The sequence below is a fragment of the Felis catus genome, chromosome A2 (assembly GCF_018350175.1).
Source record: "Felis catus isolate Fca126 chromosome A2, F.catus_Fca126_mat1.0, whole genome shotgun sequence".
Classification (NCBI taxonomy): Eukaryota; Metazoa; Chordata; class Mammalia; order Carnivora; family Felidae; genus Felis; species Felis catus.
In genome coordinates this window covers 114,010,017-114,028,402 of record NC_058369.1, presented here as the reverse complement: position 1 = coordinate 114,028,402, position 18,386 = coordinate 114,010,017, and the positions used below count along the sequence as shown (strand labels likewise).

Below are 18,386 nucleotides of genomic sequence, written 5' to 3'. Positions count from 1 at the left end.
CTAAACATTTTTAAACCTGCTTGGTTAGCGGCTACCTAGCAAAATGCAAATAAACTTTCTCCTTACAACCACTATTTTGTTGACTTTGGATTTTGTATTAACATTCAGAAGCAAACACTGACTGAGATTGAACAAAGAAGCGCAATCCTCCGACAGCAGGGAAATGCACTGATTTCCCAACATGCTCTTTCAAACACTTACTGTACTGACCACAAGTGAAATACCAGAAGCTTCCTGACCACATCTCATCTTGTCTACCTGATATGTTTAGTGAGACGTGACTCCAAGTGTAACAGAGAAAAGACAGAGAGGCTATGGGGAGGCTGGAGAGCCAGGAAATGGTAAGAAGAAAAGTCTTAACCCTTTAGGCAGGTGCACATGACCAAGTAGCTAAAAATTACCCTCTGGGATGAGAACTGTGGTCACTGGCACCTCTTGCTTCCTTGTCATGATGGCACTGAGAGCTATTCTGTAAAGAGTATGAAAAACACTTCCCTTCCTATCAACCTCAAACGATTAAACATGGACTCCCACTACATGTTTCTTCTCCTAAATATCCCATTTGAGATCTTTAAGATCCACCGTAATTTTCGTCTAATTCCCACTTTCACTACATAACATGGCTTTTCCTAAGGCTGTTGCCACCATTCAAGCACTAGCTATTTATGTTTTTTCCTAGCTTTTCCTCTTTCCACAATTTTTTTAATCTCTTGCCACCTGAACCATTACACATGTCACACTTTTATCGCTTCCACTTTCACTGTCTGAGGACTCCTCTAGACACTTTAACTCACACACTTCAGTCTAGCCTCACGCAGACACACTACATTTCAGAGAAACATCCCTTCGCGTTTGGCTTTGTTTTGTTTTTTATTGAGTGTCGATGCTTGGAGGCTTTGAACTACAGTTTCACATTAGAGGAGAACAGTGTTTGGGCCCAGTGCCCTTCCTGGTCACGTCTTTGCCAAGGGCAGGCCTGAATCATGGTCTTGGGAGAAGCATCTGCAAATATTTATTCCCTGGGACCCAACAGCCAATGGTCACAGTTTATCATCCTGTACCGGTGGCAGAGGTCGTTTTTTCCTCAATACGCAATCCTGCAAGTTTTGTCCTCTGCCACTTTTCTCCCAGGAGTCACCCTCACCAGGGTGTCATTCCATGACTCTGACGACCAGTCTACCCAACCCCAAGCAGTTATGAAGTGTTCGCTTCCTAAGACACTGAAGGAAGGGGTCTAAATATAACAAAAAACCTAAGATGATGTCCCACCCCTGCAGAGCTACCAGGCAGGAGCTCATGTTATACGTTTCCACAGACAAGGTACAAATATGGGGAAAGTTAAAGAAAAAAATACATGACAAAAAGACAAAGTGGTTTAGAAAAAGAGAAGTGGCACACACGAGAAGAGAATCTGTACCAACTGTTGTGCTAAGAGAAGAAGAGAGACTTGAACTAGAAGAGCTAGCAGGGGCGCCCGGGTGACTCAGGTGGTTAAGCCTCCAACTTTGGCTCGGGTCCTGATCTTTCGGTTTGCGAGTCCAAGCCCTGCATGAGGCTCTCTGTCGGGCCAGAGCCCGCTTCAGATCCTCTGTGCCTCTCTCTCTCTCTGCCCTTTTTTCCAGTCGCACTCTCTTTCTCTCTCAAAAATAAACAATCACTATTTTTAAAATGTTTATGTATTTACTTTTGACAGAAAGGGAGCACACGCACAAGTCAGGGGGAGAAAGAGGGGGAGGCACAGGATGCCAAGCAGGCTCCAGACTCTGAGAGGTGAGCGCAGAGCCCGACGTGGGGCTAGAACTCCCAAACTGTGAGATCATGACCCGAGTTGAAGTCACACCAACTGAGCCACCCAGATGCCCCATTTTAGGTTTTTTTTTCTACGTTTATTTATTTATTTATGAGAGAAAGCAGGAAGGAGCAGGGAAGGGGCAGACCAAGAGGGAGAGAGAGAATATCAAACAGGTTCTGCGCTCTCAGCACAGAGCCAGACATGGGGCTTGAACTCACTAACTGTGAGATCATGACCTGAGCCAAAGTCGGACACTTAACTGACTGAGCCACCCAGGCACCCCAACATTAAAAAAAAAGGCTTTAACAACAACAACAACAACAACAACAACAACAACAGGTAGGAGCCTCTGTAAAGAGAACCATCTACATTCTTTCCTCTAGTTATTTATAAAAGCATGAAAAACAAAGTAGCTCCAGTAACAGAGAGTATGATACATTACTAGGTACCCATTACAAAAACAGTATTGAATTCTGCTATAAAAGAAAATATTTATGATTGATTGCTAAGTGAAAAAGGTTGCCGAGGGCCAGCCTATGATGTCACTTTTGTCAAAGAGATACATGTATGCATTTCTAGCCAAATAAAAAGTAGTGGTGGTATTAAATAGTAATTTCTGAGAGATGGGATCACAGGCAGCTTAATTCTACAATAACAGGCTATATATTTTGGGCAACAGCATCTCCATTGCATCTCCCAGCTCTTACAAAATGAACAACTACTTGATCCTTGTCAATTCTCCATGTTAAAATGCTTTCCCAGGCCAAGACAATTCTACCTTCACCACCAACTGACTGATCATGTGAATCTGAAGGTCAAAATCGGACAGTATCTTACATGAAGTCTGTGTCCATTCTCTTGTTTTGCACTGCCATTTTCAATGAATTGTGCCCAAGATTCCCTAGGCGTATTTCTCCTGAAACAGAAGCCTCAGTTCCTCTTGTGGGATGTCATCTGAATTTACATGTCACTTACAGTTCTTTTCTTTGACAAGCAAGTTTCATATATGTCCCTCTTCCTCATCTCATAAGCTGTCCTCTTGGGAGGTCTGCGACGATGCATTTCTTTTATGTAACTCAGAATACATACATAGCACACTGCATTTCGTCAGTTCTCTGTCCAACATTTTTTTGCATCTTAACATCTGAAAGTGGACTATGGTATATAATCGATGGAACCATAATTTTTTGGCACTACTTTCCTTTCTTTATACACAAAATAATGGTGTGTTTGAAAACCTATGATGTCTTATACCTCATGAAACATAGTACCCAAAATGCTATTTGTTTCAGTCAGAGTAATGAAGTGGCCAGGTAAACCCAACACATGTAAACAACGGTAAAGAAAAAAATCTTAGATTAAGAAGTATTTCCCACTTTTCATGGAGGCTTAATTTTCAATCAGGATTTCAGTGGCCATGCCAACCTCACTCTAAAGGTAACAAGAGCTACAACACTGCATCTGAGAAAAGATCAATGCCCCAAAGTCCTGACAATGACCTTGTCCAGGGTGCATATCATTCATCAGAGCAGTACGTAAAATTTAATTCAGGGAGGTGAATGCAAACAGCATGTGACTGGTTAATAGTTTACCTGGATCCGAAAGGAATGTATTCACTAGGAAAATATTTTTTAATGATAGCTTCTTCAGAACTAACCTTGAATGCAGCTTCTAAACCACTGCAGTTAAAGAAACCTTCACAAAGAATTGTCCCAAGCCTTCGGTCAAATTCCAAAGTTTTGGACTTAAACACAACATAATCACTTTCAAATTCCTGTAAAATTGAAAGGCAAATAGTTTATGAGAAAGTATCCAACAGTGAAAATAGCGATCACCGAAGCATGACCTGCCTCCCTCCCTCTCCCTCCCTGTGACACCCTTCCCCCCTCCCCTTCTCTCCCCTCCTCCTTCTCCCCATCTCTATGAATGTTTCATAGCAGGATTCCAGGGAAGAACAAGAAAGAACTTATCTAACTGTTCAGAACGGGAGCCTTATGGGAACACTGAGCATTTAGCGCTGCCAGCCTGCGTTTCCACTGGCCTTTTCACCGGTGCAGACCTCGACATCAGCATTTGGACCCAAGGTCTGTTGTCCTCCTCCCAATCCATTTTTTTTTTTTAATCAGTGATAAAGCAAAGCTTTTCCGAAAATAAAAAAGAACCCATCTTCATTGTAATTTCAGTATACCTATAAGTTTAAAGAGGATGGTTTCTAATGGAGCAGAAAACCTACCCAGAAACACTATTTCTTCAGGCGAGAACAAAAATCACAGGTCTGGAAGAAAGCATCATTAGTGATACGGATGAAACACAATGCTCTTCCATTTTCCCTGTGTGTTAATATGCAGTTAACAACCCCCAGTTTCCTCCTAATAATAACCACCCACTCCCGTGATTAGAAAGAATGAAATCGTGAAAGAATAACTATCATCTGCATGGCACAGCAATTCACGGTCTTCACCAAAGAAGTTCCAGAAATTCACTAACACTTTGGACTTTGCAGTCATGCTGCCCCTAGACCGTACCACCCATTTAACATCACGGAGTCCTCTGTTACCTCTATAAACAAAGCCTCATCTATTAATAACAGCAGTAATACTGATGGCTAACATTCAGTTTTCTGTTCTGAATGCTTTCCAATTTTAACTCAACTTGCACAAACACCACATGATGTAGGTGATATTGTTTCCGCCTTACACGGGACAAAACAAACTCAGGGAAGTTAAATAACCTGCCCATAGTCGCAGCAGAACCAGAGCGTAAATCCTGGCAACCTGACTCCAGAGCCCACATTCCAATCACAACGTTTGTAGGTTTCTACGAAGGAACACCCACTGTGCTGGCCCTTTAACACACCCTGACAACAGAGTGCAATGGCAACGTTCTAGGGCTCTGTGTGTCATATATCACAATGTTATATTTAGCATCTAGAGGAAGTCTCTAGGTCTGAACAAGAGATAGTCTCTTCATTCAAGATCAATGACTTTTAAAAGTAAACACAACTTCCCAACAAGTCTCAACAAGCCTAACTTATCCCTCTTCTCAGTACAACAACAAGAAGCTTACAATTTCAGATGCTCAAGTGTTAAACAGTTAGTAGTCAATAGCTCAAGGAGGGGAAAATGCGAATCTTGATCCCAACTATCTCTCTCTCTCCTAAACTGTTTTACTCATTCAACCCAAATTCAGAAGGTCAATGGCACCTCTCCCCATGAAAGTCTCACAGATAATTCAAAGTCATCTTGCACAAATCTGAATTCATCATTGTCTCTAAAAAGCAGCTCTTTTTAGACACCCAAACAGAAATTTCGGCCACCTCCTTTGCCCCCTTCTCTCTCGGTCAAGTGCTATCAATCTCTTCTCTTAACCACCTTGTGAGTACCCCGACTATGCTCCCTCTCTCCAGGCATCACTCTGGTCCAGATCACCACTACCATTCAGCTGGATTTCTGCTAAACACTTTCTTTGCCTCTATTATTGTCTCTATGAATAATTCCTCAAACTGCCGTCTAAATAAGCTTCCTAAAAAAAGAAATATTATGATGTCACTATTCATAACCCTCCAATTCATAATCCTTATTTTTTAAGATAAAGTCTCAAAAGTCTTACCACACTCTATAAAACCCTATGTGATCTGGACCCCCTTTCACACTAGGAACCAGCCCCACCTGCCTGGTCATACCCATCCTCTCTTTCTGAAGGATTCAATTTTCCACTAAGCCCTTCCTTTTTACCCACTCTTCACCTGCCTAATGTGTATTTATTTTTCATTTCTATTTATCTTTCAGGTACTTTCTCAGTTTCCTCTCACTTCCTTTGGCAAAGGGGCCCTTCACAAACATTCTCCTAGTGCTCTGTATTTTTCAAATCCTAGCACTGAGCCCACTGGATTATTGCCTACCTGTATTCTCCCCTGGAGTCAAAACTCTGGGAGTATAATGAACAGGTTTAGTAGTCAGAGTCACAGTCCCCGTACTTAATGGGGTTCTTGGCACACACGTGTTTCTCAATAAATACTTATTAAAGCATTAACAATATGCTGGAATTACTCAAGGATCATTATAAACTTTTTTTTTCCACCTTGGCAACTGCAAAATTGCCCTTATTAGTGACATGAGAAATTACTGAAGTTTTAGCTAGAGAAATGCCCTGATTTGACTTAACTCCTAAAAGGCACTCGTGCTACTGAGTGAAAAATAGACCCTAATGGAGCCAAGACAGGGGCTAAGCAGTTTTGGGGCAAAGGCAGTAATTCAGGTCAGAGATGAGATGTGGGTATAATCTCAGGGTATGTCTGGCAGAACCTGCTGTTTATCATGGGTAAAAGAGCAAGACCGTGAATGACTCCAAAGCTGTGCATCACATGTGCCATCTAATGAGATGGAGACAAGGAAGAGTAGGTTGGAGTACAGGTAAAGGAGAGGTTCAGTTTTGCAAGTTTATATTGAGATGTCTATCAAATATTTCAGCTCAGATGTTGAGTGGGCAGTTGAACATATGCTACGTGTTTGGGATTTAGAAAGACCCTTAACCATTACGTATAATGTGCGACAGGCTTTTGGAACATGTTCTTTATGCAAATTCAAGAGGTTACTCTGTTTCTATTCTGAGAGTTTTCATCAGAAAAGGACACTGAATTTGGTAAAATGATTTTCATGCATCATTTAACATAATCATTCTTGTCTTCTTTAAAACTGTTAATATGTGGATTTTCAAATATTAAACCAGCTTTGCATCCCTAAAATAAACCTCACTTGCATATGGTATAGGTCCTTCTTCTGTGTTGCCAAATTCTGCTAATACTTTGCTAAGGATTTTTAGCTCTAGATTTATGAGGGAAAATAGTTTGTACTTTTTTTTTTTTTTTTTTTTTTTTTAATTATCTGCTCTGGTCTGGTAATCAGGATAATAACTACTAGCTTCATAAAACAAATTAGGAAGTGTTCCCTCCTCTCGTATTTCTGTAAGAAACTGTGTAGAACTAATATTAATTCCTAAATATTTGGAAATAACTGAAGAATTCTCCAGTTAAACAGTCCGGGCCTGGATATTTCCTTTGGGGAAGTTTTTTTTTTTTTTTTTAAGTTTATTTATGTATTTTCAGACAGAGACAGAGGGAGAGAGGAGCAGACACTGAGGGAGAGAATCTCAAGCAGGCTCTGCATTACCAGCGCAGAGTCTAATATGGGGCTCAAACTCACGAAACTCTAAGATCATGAGCTGAGCCAAAACCAAGAGTTGGATGCTTAACCGACTGAGCCACCCAGGAACCCCCCTTTTGGGAAGTTTTTAAATCACAAATCCATTTTTCTTAGTAGTTATATTATTCAAATTTTCTATTCATCACAGGGGAAAAAATGTCAACCACATGTGGTGATGGATATTAACTAAACCTACTGTGATCATCGTTTCTCAATCTATGCTCATGTCAAACTCATGTTGCATAACTAAAACTAATTAATCAATGTTATACGTCAAATGTATCTCACTTTAAAATTTGTTTCTGGAGCGCCTGGGTGGCCCAGGTGCTTAAGCATCCAACTTCAGCTCAGGTCATGATCTTGTGGTTCTTGAGTTAGAACCCCACATCAGGCTCCCTGCTGTCAGTACAGAGCCCATTTCTCATCCTCTGCCCTTCTCCCACTCACACACTCACTCTCAAAAATAAACATTAAAAAAAAGTTTTAATGGCACAAAAACAGACACTCAGATTGATAGAACAGAATCGAGAGCCCAGAAATGGACCCACAAACATAAGGCCAACTCATCTTTGACAAAGCAGGAAAGAATATCCAATGGAATAAAAACAGTCTCCTCAGCAAGTGGTGCTGGGAAAACTGGACAGCGACATGCAGAAGAATGAACCTGGACCACTTTCTTACACCATACACAAAAATAAACTCAAAATGGATCAAAGTCCTAAATGTAAGACAGGAAACCATCAAAACCCTCGAGAAGAAAGCAGGCAGAAACCTCTCTGATCATGGCTGCAGCAACTTCTTACTCAACAGGTCTCTGGGGGCAAGGGAAACAAAAGAAAAAATGAACTACTGGGACCTCATCAAAATAAGAAGCTTCTGCAAAGTGAAGGAAACAATCAGCAAAACGAAAAGGCAACCGATTGAATGGGAGAAGATATTTGCAAGTGACATATCAAATAAAGGCTTAGTACCCAAAATCTAGAAAGAACTTATCAAATTCAGCAGCCAAAAAACAAATAATCCAGTGAAGAAATGGGCAAAAGACAGGAATAGACACTTCTCCAAAGAAGCCTTCCAGATGGCCGACACATAAAAAATGCTCAACATCACTCATCAGGGAAATACAAATCAAAACCACAATGAGATACCACCTGACACCTGTCCGAATGGCTCACATTAACAACTCAGGCAACAACAGATGTTGGTGAGGATGTGGAGAAAGAGGATCTCTTTTGCATTGCTAGTGGGAATGCAAGCTGGTGCAGCCACTCTGGAAAACACTATGGAGGTTCTTCAAAAAATTAAAAATAGAACTACCCTACGACCCAGCAATTGCACTAGGTATTTATTCAAGGGATACAGGTGTGCCATTTTGAAGGGACACATGCACCCCCATGTTTATAGCAGCACTATCAACAATAGCCAAAGTATGGAAAGAGCCCAAATGTCCATCGATGGATGAATGGATAAAGAAGATGTGGTATATATATACAATGGAGTATTACTCGGCAATCAAGAAGAATGAAATCTTGCCATTTGCAACTATGTGGATGGAACTGGAGGGTATTATGCTGAGTGAAATTAGTTAGAGAAAAACAAATGTCATATGACTTCACTCATATGAGGACTTTAAGACACAGAACAGATGAACATAAGGGAAGGGAAATAAAAATAATATAAAAACAGGGAGGGGGAAAAAACATAAGAAACTCTAAAATATGGAGAACAAACAGAGGGTGACTAGAGGGTTGTGGGAGGGCGGATGGGCTAACTGGGCAAGGGGCATTAAGGAATCTATTCCTGAAATCATTGTTGCACTATATGCTAACTCATTTGGATGTAAATTTAAAAAATAAAATAAAAATTTTAATTTATCTATTTCTCATTGGATGAGCTGTGATAGTTCTGGTATTTGAGGAATCGGTCCATTTCTTCCGGGTGTCAAATTGACGTGTGCAGAGGTTGTTTTTTGTTGCAATATTCCCTATTATTCTTTTGATGTCTGCAGAGAATGTAGTGGTAGCCCATTTTATCCCTGATACTGGTAATTTGCTTTTTCACTTTGTCTTTTCAAAGAATTAACTCTTAGTTTCATTGATTTTTCTCTATTTTTTAAATTTCATAGATCCGTTCTCTTTACTGTTTCTTCTTTCTAGTTGCTTTGTATCTACTTTGCTCTTTTTTCTAGGTTTTTTGTTTGTTTGTTTTTTTCCTCTAGGCTCTTAAAGTGAAAACCTCAACTACTGTTTTGAGACTTTTTTAATCTATACATTCTGAGTGTTATCACTGTCTCTCTCAGAACTGCTTTGGCTGTTCCCACAAATTTTGATAGGTTCCATTTTCAGTTTCATTAAGTTCTCTATATTTTATTTCCCTTGACACTGTTCTTTGATTCATAGAATATTTAAAGATGTGCTTCTCAGTTTCCAATGTTGAAATTTTCCTGTAAGGGGCGCCTGGGTGGCTCAGTCAGTTAAGAGTCTGACTCTTGGTTTCGGCTCAGGTCATGATCTCACAGTGTGTGAGTTCGAGCCCCACGTCAGGCTCTGTGCTGACAGCACAGAGCCTGCTTGGGATTCTCTCTCTCTCCCTCTCTCTGCCCCTCCCCCACTCACTCTCTCTGTCTCTCTCTCAAAAATAAATAAAACTTAAAAAAAAAAAAAAATCCTGTTATGTTTACATTATTGATTTCTTTTTGATGCCATTGTCAACAAAGAACATATTCTGTACAATTTCAATTTCGTACATTTGTTAAGGTTGTCTTATGGCCTAGATATGGCATCTCCTGGTATATGTTTCCTGAGCACTTAAAAAGAATGTGAATTTTGCTTTTGTTGCGTGGAGTGTCTTATAAACATAGATTAGATCCTCCTGGTTGATGTTAGTGAGTTCTTCCACATCTTCATTCATTTCTGATTCACTTGTTCTTTCAATTTTCAGAAGGGGCCAATGAGGTCTCCAACTTGGAATGTGAATTTGTCTCTTTTTCTTTTCGGTTCTATCAGTTTTCAACCATATATTTTGCTGCTGTCTTCTTTGGCGCATACACATTTAGGATTGCTATGTCTTCTTGGTGGACTGACCCTTTTATCAAGGGTCTACAAATCTACAATATAATTTTAATCTACAAATTTGATTATATTTGAAGCAAATTTCTGAAATAAAGCATACAGTAGGGTCATATTTTTTAGTACATTCTGGCAAGCTCTTGGTATTGGTGTATTTAGATCATTTACATTTAAGGTAATTATTGCTACATTAAGGCTTAACTGTCAATTTTTTTTTGTTTCTTTTCAGTTGTTTTCCTCCATTTCTTACTGTCTTCAGCTCTAATTATTTGAATTTTTTTTTAGAATTACATTTGATGTAAATATAGTGTTTCAAATGTAACTCTCTGTATTGTTCTAGATCTTATATCTAGATACATTTATAAATTATTACATTATGTGTCCATCAGTTATCACTATCTAATGTCATCGTCTTTCACCAGTTAAAGTATGAAATCTTACCCTCCAGGGGCGCCTGGGTAGCTCAGTAGGTGAAGTGTCTGACCTTGATTCAGGTCATGATCTCACAGTTTGTGAGTTCAAGATCTGTGTCAGGCTCTGTGCTGACAGCTCAGAGCATGGAGCCCGCTTCACATCCTGCATGTCTCCCTTGCTCTCTGCCTCTCACCCACTCCTGCTCTTTCTCCAAAATAAATATTAAAAAAAAAATTTTTTTTTAAATCTTACCTCCCACAACCAATGAGTCAAGGAAGAAATCACAAAGGAAATCAAGGCTATTTTGAGATGAGTTCTAAGACGATGGCAGAGTAAGAGTAACCTGAGCTCACTTCCTCCCATGACACACATTTAATGTAAGTCCTTTGGAAAATGATCTAAAGATTAGAACAGATCATCCACAGCTAAAGACAAAGAAGAAGACACATTGAGAAGGGAAGAGGGGGCAGAGATGCAGTTGAGCACCAAACCCCAGGGGAGGGACCCCCAAGTGGGAGGGATGTCACAGGTGTGAAGGTCCTCCCTGAGGAATGTTATCAAGCCACACATTAAGCACCCCAGGCCATGGGGATCTGTACCTAAAGACCTGCTCCTACAACACTTGGCTTTGAGAAGGGCTGCACTCCAGGAGAGGCAGAGGATTACAGGAAACTGAGACTGTTCTTAAAGGACCAGCACACTGTACCACTATGCCCAAGGCCTAGCACGGAGCAGCAGTTGGTCAAGCCACCTGGGTTATAAGTGAAGGAAATCTACTGACTTAATTTTAAGATGTGTGCTGAAGGGGAAGGGATCTACAAGAGCTTTCTCAGAGAAAGAAAGTGCTGGTGGGTGCCATTTTTCTTGCCCTCCTTCAATCTAGCTGGCTGGATGCTTGCCAGAGCTGGTTCTGACACTCTCCATCTGTACTGCTAGCACTCACTGTTGACCCCAGAATTCCCCTGCAGACCCACCCTGCCAAGTGGCTCCCGTCCCCGACACACCTGGCAGTCCTGGCCGGGACTGGCACCGCACGCCCCCTCCAAAGAGGCTCCTGGGGTTGGAGGGGACATGCCCACACAAGCCTACCCTGATCTCTCAGCCAGCTATGCCAGGAGCCAGTCCTACCCACCAGCCAGCCTGTAGCAGCTATAGCCAGGCCTCTCAGCTGGGCATACCAGGGGCCAGCCCTTCCCACCAGTACACTCCCAGTAGTCACAGCCAGACGCTGCAGACAGATGGGCTGGGGGGCAGCAGCACTCACCAGCACAACTACAGCAGATGCAGCCCAGGCACAAAAGGAGGGTGTATACCGCCCACACAGGGGACACCACCGGACCACCTGGTGCTGGGCACTAGGGGGCACTGTACTATTGGGCTCACAGAATGCCTTCTAAATAACACAACCTTCAAGACCAGGAAACACAACTGGCCTACATAATACATAGAAATAAACAGAGTGAGAAAAAATGAGGTGACAGAGGCATATGTTCCAAACAAAAGAACAAGATACAATCTCAAAAAACAACTAAGTGAAATGGAGATAAGCAATCTATCTGATAAAGAGTTCAAAGTAATGATGCTCACTAAACTTGAGAAGAGTGGATGAAATCAGTGAGAACTACAACAAAGAAAGAAAATACAGCCTATCAGAACTAAAGAACAAAGGAAAAATACAATAAAGGAAGCAGCAGATTAGAGGATGCAGAAGAATGAATCAATCATCTGGGAGACAGTGTATGGAAATGGACTCAAGCTGAAGAGCAAAAAGAAAAATGAGCATATAGTAAGGTACTTCTAAGACAACATCAAGCATAACAACATTCACCTTATAGGTGTCTCAGGAGAAAGAAAAAGAAAGAAAGAAAGAAAGAAAGGAAGGAAGGAAGGAAGGAAGGAAGGAAGAAAAAGAAAGAAAGAAAAAGAAAGAAAGAGAAAGAAAGAAAGAAAGAAAGAAAGAAAGAAAGAAAGAAAGAAAGAAAGAAAGAAAAAGAAAGAAAGAAAGAAAGAAAGAAAGAGAGAGAGAGAGAAAGAAAGAAAGAAAGAAAGAAAAGAAAAGAAAAGAAAAGAAAAGAAAAGAAAAGAAAAGAAAGGAAAGGAAAGGAAAGGAAAGGAAAGGAAAGGAAAGGAAAGGAAAGAAAGGAAAGAAAGAAAGAGGCAGAAAACTTATCTGAAGAAGTAATAGCTGAAAATTCCCTTAAACTGGGGAAGGAAATGGACATCCAGGAAAAAAAGAGAGTCCCAAGCAAGATGAATCCAAGGAGGTCTACATCAAGACACAAAAATTAAAATGTTAAAAATTAAAGAAAAAGTAACCTTAAAACAGGAAAAACAATTACTTCTGTACAAAGGAAACCCTAAAACACTATCAGCTAATTTTTCAACAGAAACTTTGTAGGACAGAAGGAAATGGCATGATATATTCAAAGTGCTAAAAGGAAAAAACCTACAACCAAGAATATTCAACCTAGCATGCAAAGTTATTCAGCATTGAAGGAGATATCAAGTTTCCCAAATAGAAGAAGTTCATCACCACTAAACCAGCCTCATAAAAAATGCTAACAGAACTTCTTTAATCAGAAAAGGCAAGGCCATAAATAGAAGAAAACTATGAAAAGAAAATTTTTCACCACTAAAAGCAATAGGAGTGTACTACATCAATCACTTACAAGGCTAGTAATGAAGATTAAAACAAAAGTCAATTCCTGGATACAGCTGGATTGTATTACACTAAGCAAAGTCAGTTAGAGAAAGACAAATACCGTGATTTCACTCATATGTGGAATTTAGGAAACAAAACAGATGAACGCATGGGAAGGGAAAGAAAGAGAGGAGAGAGAGAGAGAGAGAGAGAGAGAGAGAGAGAGAGAGAGAGAGAGAGACCATAGACACCCTTAACAATAGAGAATAAGCTGAGTGTTGATGGAGGGAGGTCTGTGGGGGATGGGCTAGATGGGTGATGAGTACTAAGGACAGCACTTGTTATGCTGAGTGTTATATGTAAGTGATCAATCACTAAATTTTACTCCTGAAACTGTATTACAATATATGTTAACTAGCTAGAATTTAAATAAAAATTTGGAGCATAAAACAAAAAAAAACAAGGTAATTCTATCTACAATTGGTTAAGGGATACACAAAATAAGATGAAAAATTTGACATCATATACATGAAACATGCAGTAGGAAATAAAAATGCAATGTTTTCAGAATGTGTTCAAACTTAACTATCACATGTGCTACATACATAGGGTATTAAATATGAATCTCATGGTAAACACAAACCAAAAATCAATGATATACAAAAAATTTACAGAAAGGAATCCAAGCAAAACATTAAAGAAAGTCATCATCACGAGGGAGAAGAGCAAGACAATACAAAAGAAATACAAAAACCAAAAAAAAAAAAAAAACAAACCCCAATTAAAATGCCACTAAATACATACCTATCAATAATTACTCTAAATGTAAAAGGTCTAAATGCTCCCATCAAATAACATACAGTGAATGAATGGAAAACAAAATATGACTCAACTATATGCTGCTTACAAGAAACACACTTCAAGGGCGCCTGGGTGGCTCAGTTGGTTAAGCATCCAACTTCGGCTCAGGTGATGATCTCGCGGGTTTGTGAGTTCCAGCCCCGCGTCGGGCTCTGTACTGACAGCTCAGAGCCTGGAGCCTGTTTCAGATTCTGTGTCTCCTTCTATCTCTGCCCCTCTCCCACTTGTGCTCTATCTCTATCAAAAATAAACGTTAAAAAAAAAAAGACACACTTCAAACCTAAAGATACATACAAACTACAAGTGAAGGGATGGAAAAAGTATTCCCTTCAACGGAAGTGAAAAAAAAAAAAAAAGCTGAGGGTAGCAATACTTATGGTAGACAAAAGAGGCTTTAGAACAGTGACTGCAGGAACAAGGAGGTGGCTCAGCCAGTTAAGCATCTGACTCTTGCTTTTGGTTCAAGTAATGATCTCACAGTTTGTGAGCTCGAGCCCAAAGTTGGGCTCATGCCAACAGCATGGAGCCTGCCTGGGATTCTCTCTCTCCTCTCTCTGCCTCTCCCCCTGCTCACATGCACTCTCTCTCTCTCAAAAGAAACTTAAAAAAAAAAAAAATGACTGCAAAAAGAGACAAAGAGCATTACATAATGATAAAGGGATCAATCCAACCTGAGGCTATAACAATTTTAAATATCTATGCACCTAAATATATGTTTAATAAGGGGTGCCTGGTTGCCTCAGTTCATTAAATGTTAGACTTCGGCTCAGGTCATGATCTTCCAGTTCACGGGTTTGAGACCTGCGGGTCAGGCTCTGTGCTGACAGCTCACAGCCTGGAGCCTGCTTTGGATTCTTTGTCTCCCTCTCTCTCTGTCCCACCCCTGGTCATGCTCATGCTCTCTCAAAAATGTGTGTATATCAAAAAAATTAAAAATACATATATTGACATGTAAAGCAAATATTGACATAAAGGGAGAAATTGACATTAACACATTAATAGTAGGAGACTTTAACATTCTGCTTACATCAGTGGATAGGTCATCCAGACAAAATCAGTAAAGGAAGAGTGGCTTTTAACAACACAGTAGGCCAGATGGGCCTAAAAGATATATACAGAACACTCCATCCAAATACAGCTGAATACACATTCTTTTCAAGTACACACACAACGTTCTCCAGGATGGGTCATTTTAGGACACACAACAAGTCTTGATAAATATAAGAAGGCTGAAATCCTATCAAGCATCTTACTGACCACAAAAAGATGAAACTAAAAATTACAAGAAAAACTGTAAAATATGAACACACGTAGACAAAACATGGTACTACACTACCAGTTGGTCAATAAAGAAATCAAGGAGGACATCAAAAAATATCTGGAGACAAAAACAATAACAAAAAAAGGTGGACACACAATGGTTCAAGATCTTTGAGACAAAGTTAAAGCAGTCCTAAGAGGGAAACAGAGTGTGATACAGGTGTTCCTCAAGAAATAAGACAAATCTCAAAAAATCTAACCTTATACCTAAAGGAACTAAAAAAACCCAACAAAGCCTAAAGTTAGAAGGAAATAATAAAGATCAGAGAGGAAATAAAGACTAAAAAAAAAAAAAAGAGAGAGAGAGAGATCAAATCAATGAATCTAAGAGCTGGTTCTTTAAAACAATAAAATGAGAAACGTTTAGCCAGTCTCAACAAGGGAAAAAGAGAACTCAAAATCAGAAATAAAAGAGGAAAACAGGGGCACCTGGGTGGTTCAGTCAGTTAAGCGTCCGACTTTGATTCAGGTCATGATCTCACTGGTCATGTGTTCAAGCCCTGCCTGGGGCTCTGTGCCGACAGCTCAGAGCCTGGAGCCTGTTTCAGGTTCTGTGTCTCCCTCTCCCTCTGCCTTTCCCCTGCTCATGCTTGCATGCTCTCTCTCTCTTTCTCTCTCTCTCTCAAAAATAAACATTAAAAAAATTAGAAAAAAAAAATTTTTAAGGAGGAAAACAGTAACACAAACAACAACAACACAACAAACTCCATAGAAATAGAAAGGATTAGAAGAGACTACTATGAAAAATAATAGCCCAGCAAAGCAGACAACCTGGAAGAAATGGAAAAATTTCTAGGAACATGCAATCTTCTGACACTCAATCAGGAAGAAATATAAAATATGAACAGAACAATTACCAGTGAGAAAAATGCATCAGTAACCAAAAAACTCTCAAACAAAAGTCCAGGACCAGATGACTTCACAGGTGAATTCTACCAAACACTTAAAAGAGAGTTAATACCTATCCTTTTCTAACTATTCCAAAAAAAATCTGAGAGGAAGAAGTACTTTCCAATTTATCCTATGATGTCAGCATACTGATACCAAAACCAGACAAAGGCACTACAAAGAAAGAAAATTACCAATCAATATCCTTGATGAACATAGATGCAAAAATTCTTGACAAAATATTAGCAAATCAATTTCAACAATATATAGAAAAGATCATTCATCATGACCAAAAATACATTAACAAAATGAAAGATAAAAATCACATTATCATCTCAACAGATGCAGAAAAAGCATCTAGCATAACTCAACATCCATTCATGATGAAAACTCAACAAAGTAGAGTTAGAGGGAACACACCTCATGATAATAAAGGTCATCTATGACAAACCTGCAGCTAACATCATTCTCAAAGGTAAAAAGATGAAAGCTTTTCTTCTAAGATCAGGAATCAGACAATTATGTCCACTCTTGCCACTTTTACACAACATAGTACTGGAAGTTCTTGTGAAAGCAATTAGATGGGAAAAATAAATCAAAGGCATCAAAACCGGAAAGAAGTAAAACTATCACTCTTCACAAATGACATGGTACCATATATAGAAAACCCTAAAGATGCCACTAAAACAAAACCTATTACAATGAATGTAAACAGTGAAGCTTCAGGATACAAATTAATACACAGAATCCTGTTGCACTTCTATACACTAAAGAAACCATCAATAGGAAAAATTAAGAAAACAATTCCACTTACAAGTGGATAAGAATAAAATATCTAGGAATAAATTTAACCAAAGACATCAAAGACCAGTACACTGCAAACTATACAACAAAGAAAATCCTAAAACTAGATGGCTTTACTGGTGAACACTAGCCAACATTTAAAGAAGAATTAACCCCAATCCTTCTTAAACTCTTCCAAAAGACTGTAGAGAAGGGAATACCCCTAACCCATTCTATGAGGCAAACACTACCCTGACACCACAGCCACATAAAAATACTACAAGAAGGGCGAAGTGTAGACTGGTACCCCTCCTCAGTCATGATGCAAACACTCTCAACAGAAACTAGAAAACAGAATCCACCAGCTTATTAAAAGGATTATACACTATAACCAACTAAATTTCTTCTTGGAATGCAAGGATGGCACGAGACAATCACTGTAGTTCACCAAAGCAATAAAATCAAAGGAAAAAAAAAAAAACCTACACAATCATCTCAACTGATGCATAAAAAACATGACAAAATTCAGGGGCGCCTGGGTGGCGCAGTCGGTTAAGCGTCCGACTTCAGCCAGGTCACGATCTCGCGGTCCGTGAGTTAGAGCCCCACGTCAGGCTCTGGGCTGATGGCTCGGAGCCTGGAGCCTGTTTCTGATTCTGTGTCTCCCTCTCTCTCTGCCCCTCCCCGGTTCATGCTCTGTCTCTCTCTGTCCCAAAAATAAATAAACGTTGAAAAAAAAAATTAAAAAAAAAAAAACACATGACAAAATTCAATTCCCTTTTAGGATAGAAACACTAAATAAAGAATGGAAGGAAACTTCCTCAACTTGATAAAGGTCATCTATTAAAACTGCCAAGATAACATAACAGCATATTCAATGCTCAAAGACTAAAATCTTATCCCCTAAGATCAAAAACAGGACAAGATGACCAATTTCACTCCTATTCAACATAGCATTAGAAACACTAGCCAGAACAATTATGTAAGAAAACAAATTTAAAGTATTCAAATTGGAAAGAAGTAAAATTATCTCATAACACATACAAGGATTTTTTATGTAGAAAACCCGAAAGATTTTATGCCCCTCCTCCAAAAAAAAAAAAAAAAAGCTATTAGCAGTAATATATTCAAAGTCACAGGATACAAAATCAATATGCACAAGTCAGTTGCAGTTCCATACCGATGGTGATGAACAATAAAGGTGGACCCTGACAAATATATAAAAATTAACTCAAAGTGGATCAAAGACCTAAATATAAGAGTTCAAGTATAAAACTCTTAGAAGAAAATACTGGAGAAAATCTTCATGACATTCATTTAGCAATCATCTCTTGGATAGGACATCAAAGGCACAAACAACAAAAGAAAAAAATGGATAAATCTGACTTCATCAAAATTCAAAAACTTTTTTGCATCAA

At 39.3% G+C, this 18,386-nt stretch overlaps 1 protein-coding gene across 9 annotated transcripts in view; it reads right to left on the bottom strand.

Annotated features, from left to right (window-relative positions):
- The window catches only part of DNAH11 (dynein axonemal heavy chain 11), a 372,548-nt gene that overhangs the window by 312,120 nt on the left and 42,042 nt on the right, over positions 1 to 18,386 (bottom strand). For 8 of the 9 annotated variants that reach the window (XM_045052477.1, XM_045052478.1, XM_045052472.1 and 5 more), the window contains one exon: positions 3,450 to 3,566. The exons of the other annotated variant lie outside the window; for it this stretch is intronic. In XM_045052477.1, the coding sequence (XP_044908412.1) occupies positions 3,450 to 3,566 (117 nt within the window). The remainder of the gene's footprint in view (positions 1 to 3,449; positions 3,567 to 18,386) is intronic. 9 annotated transcript variants of the gene reach the window in all.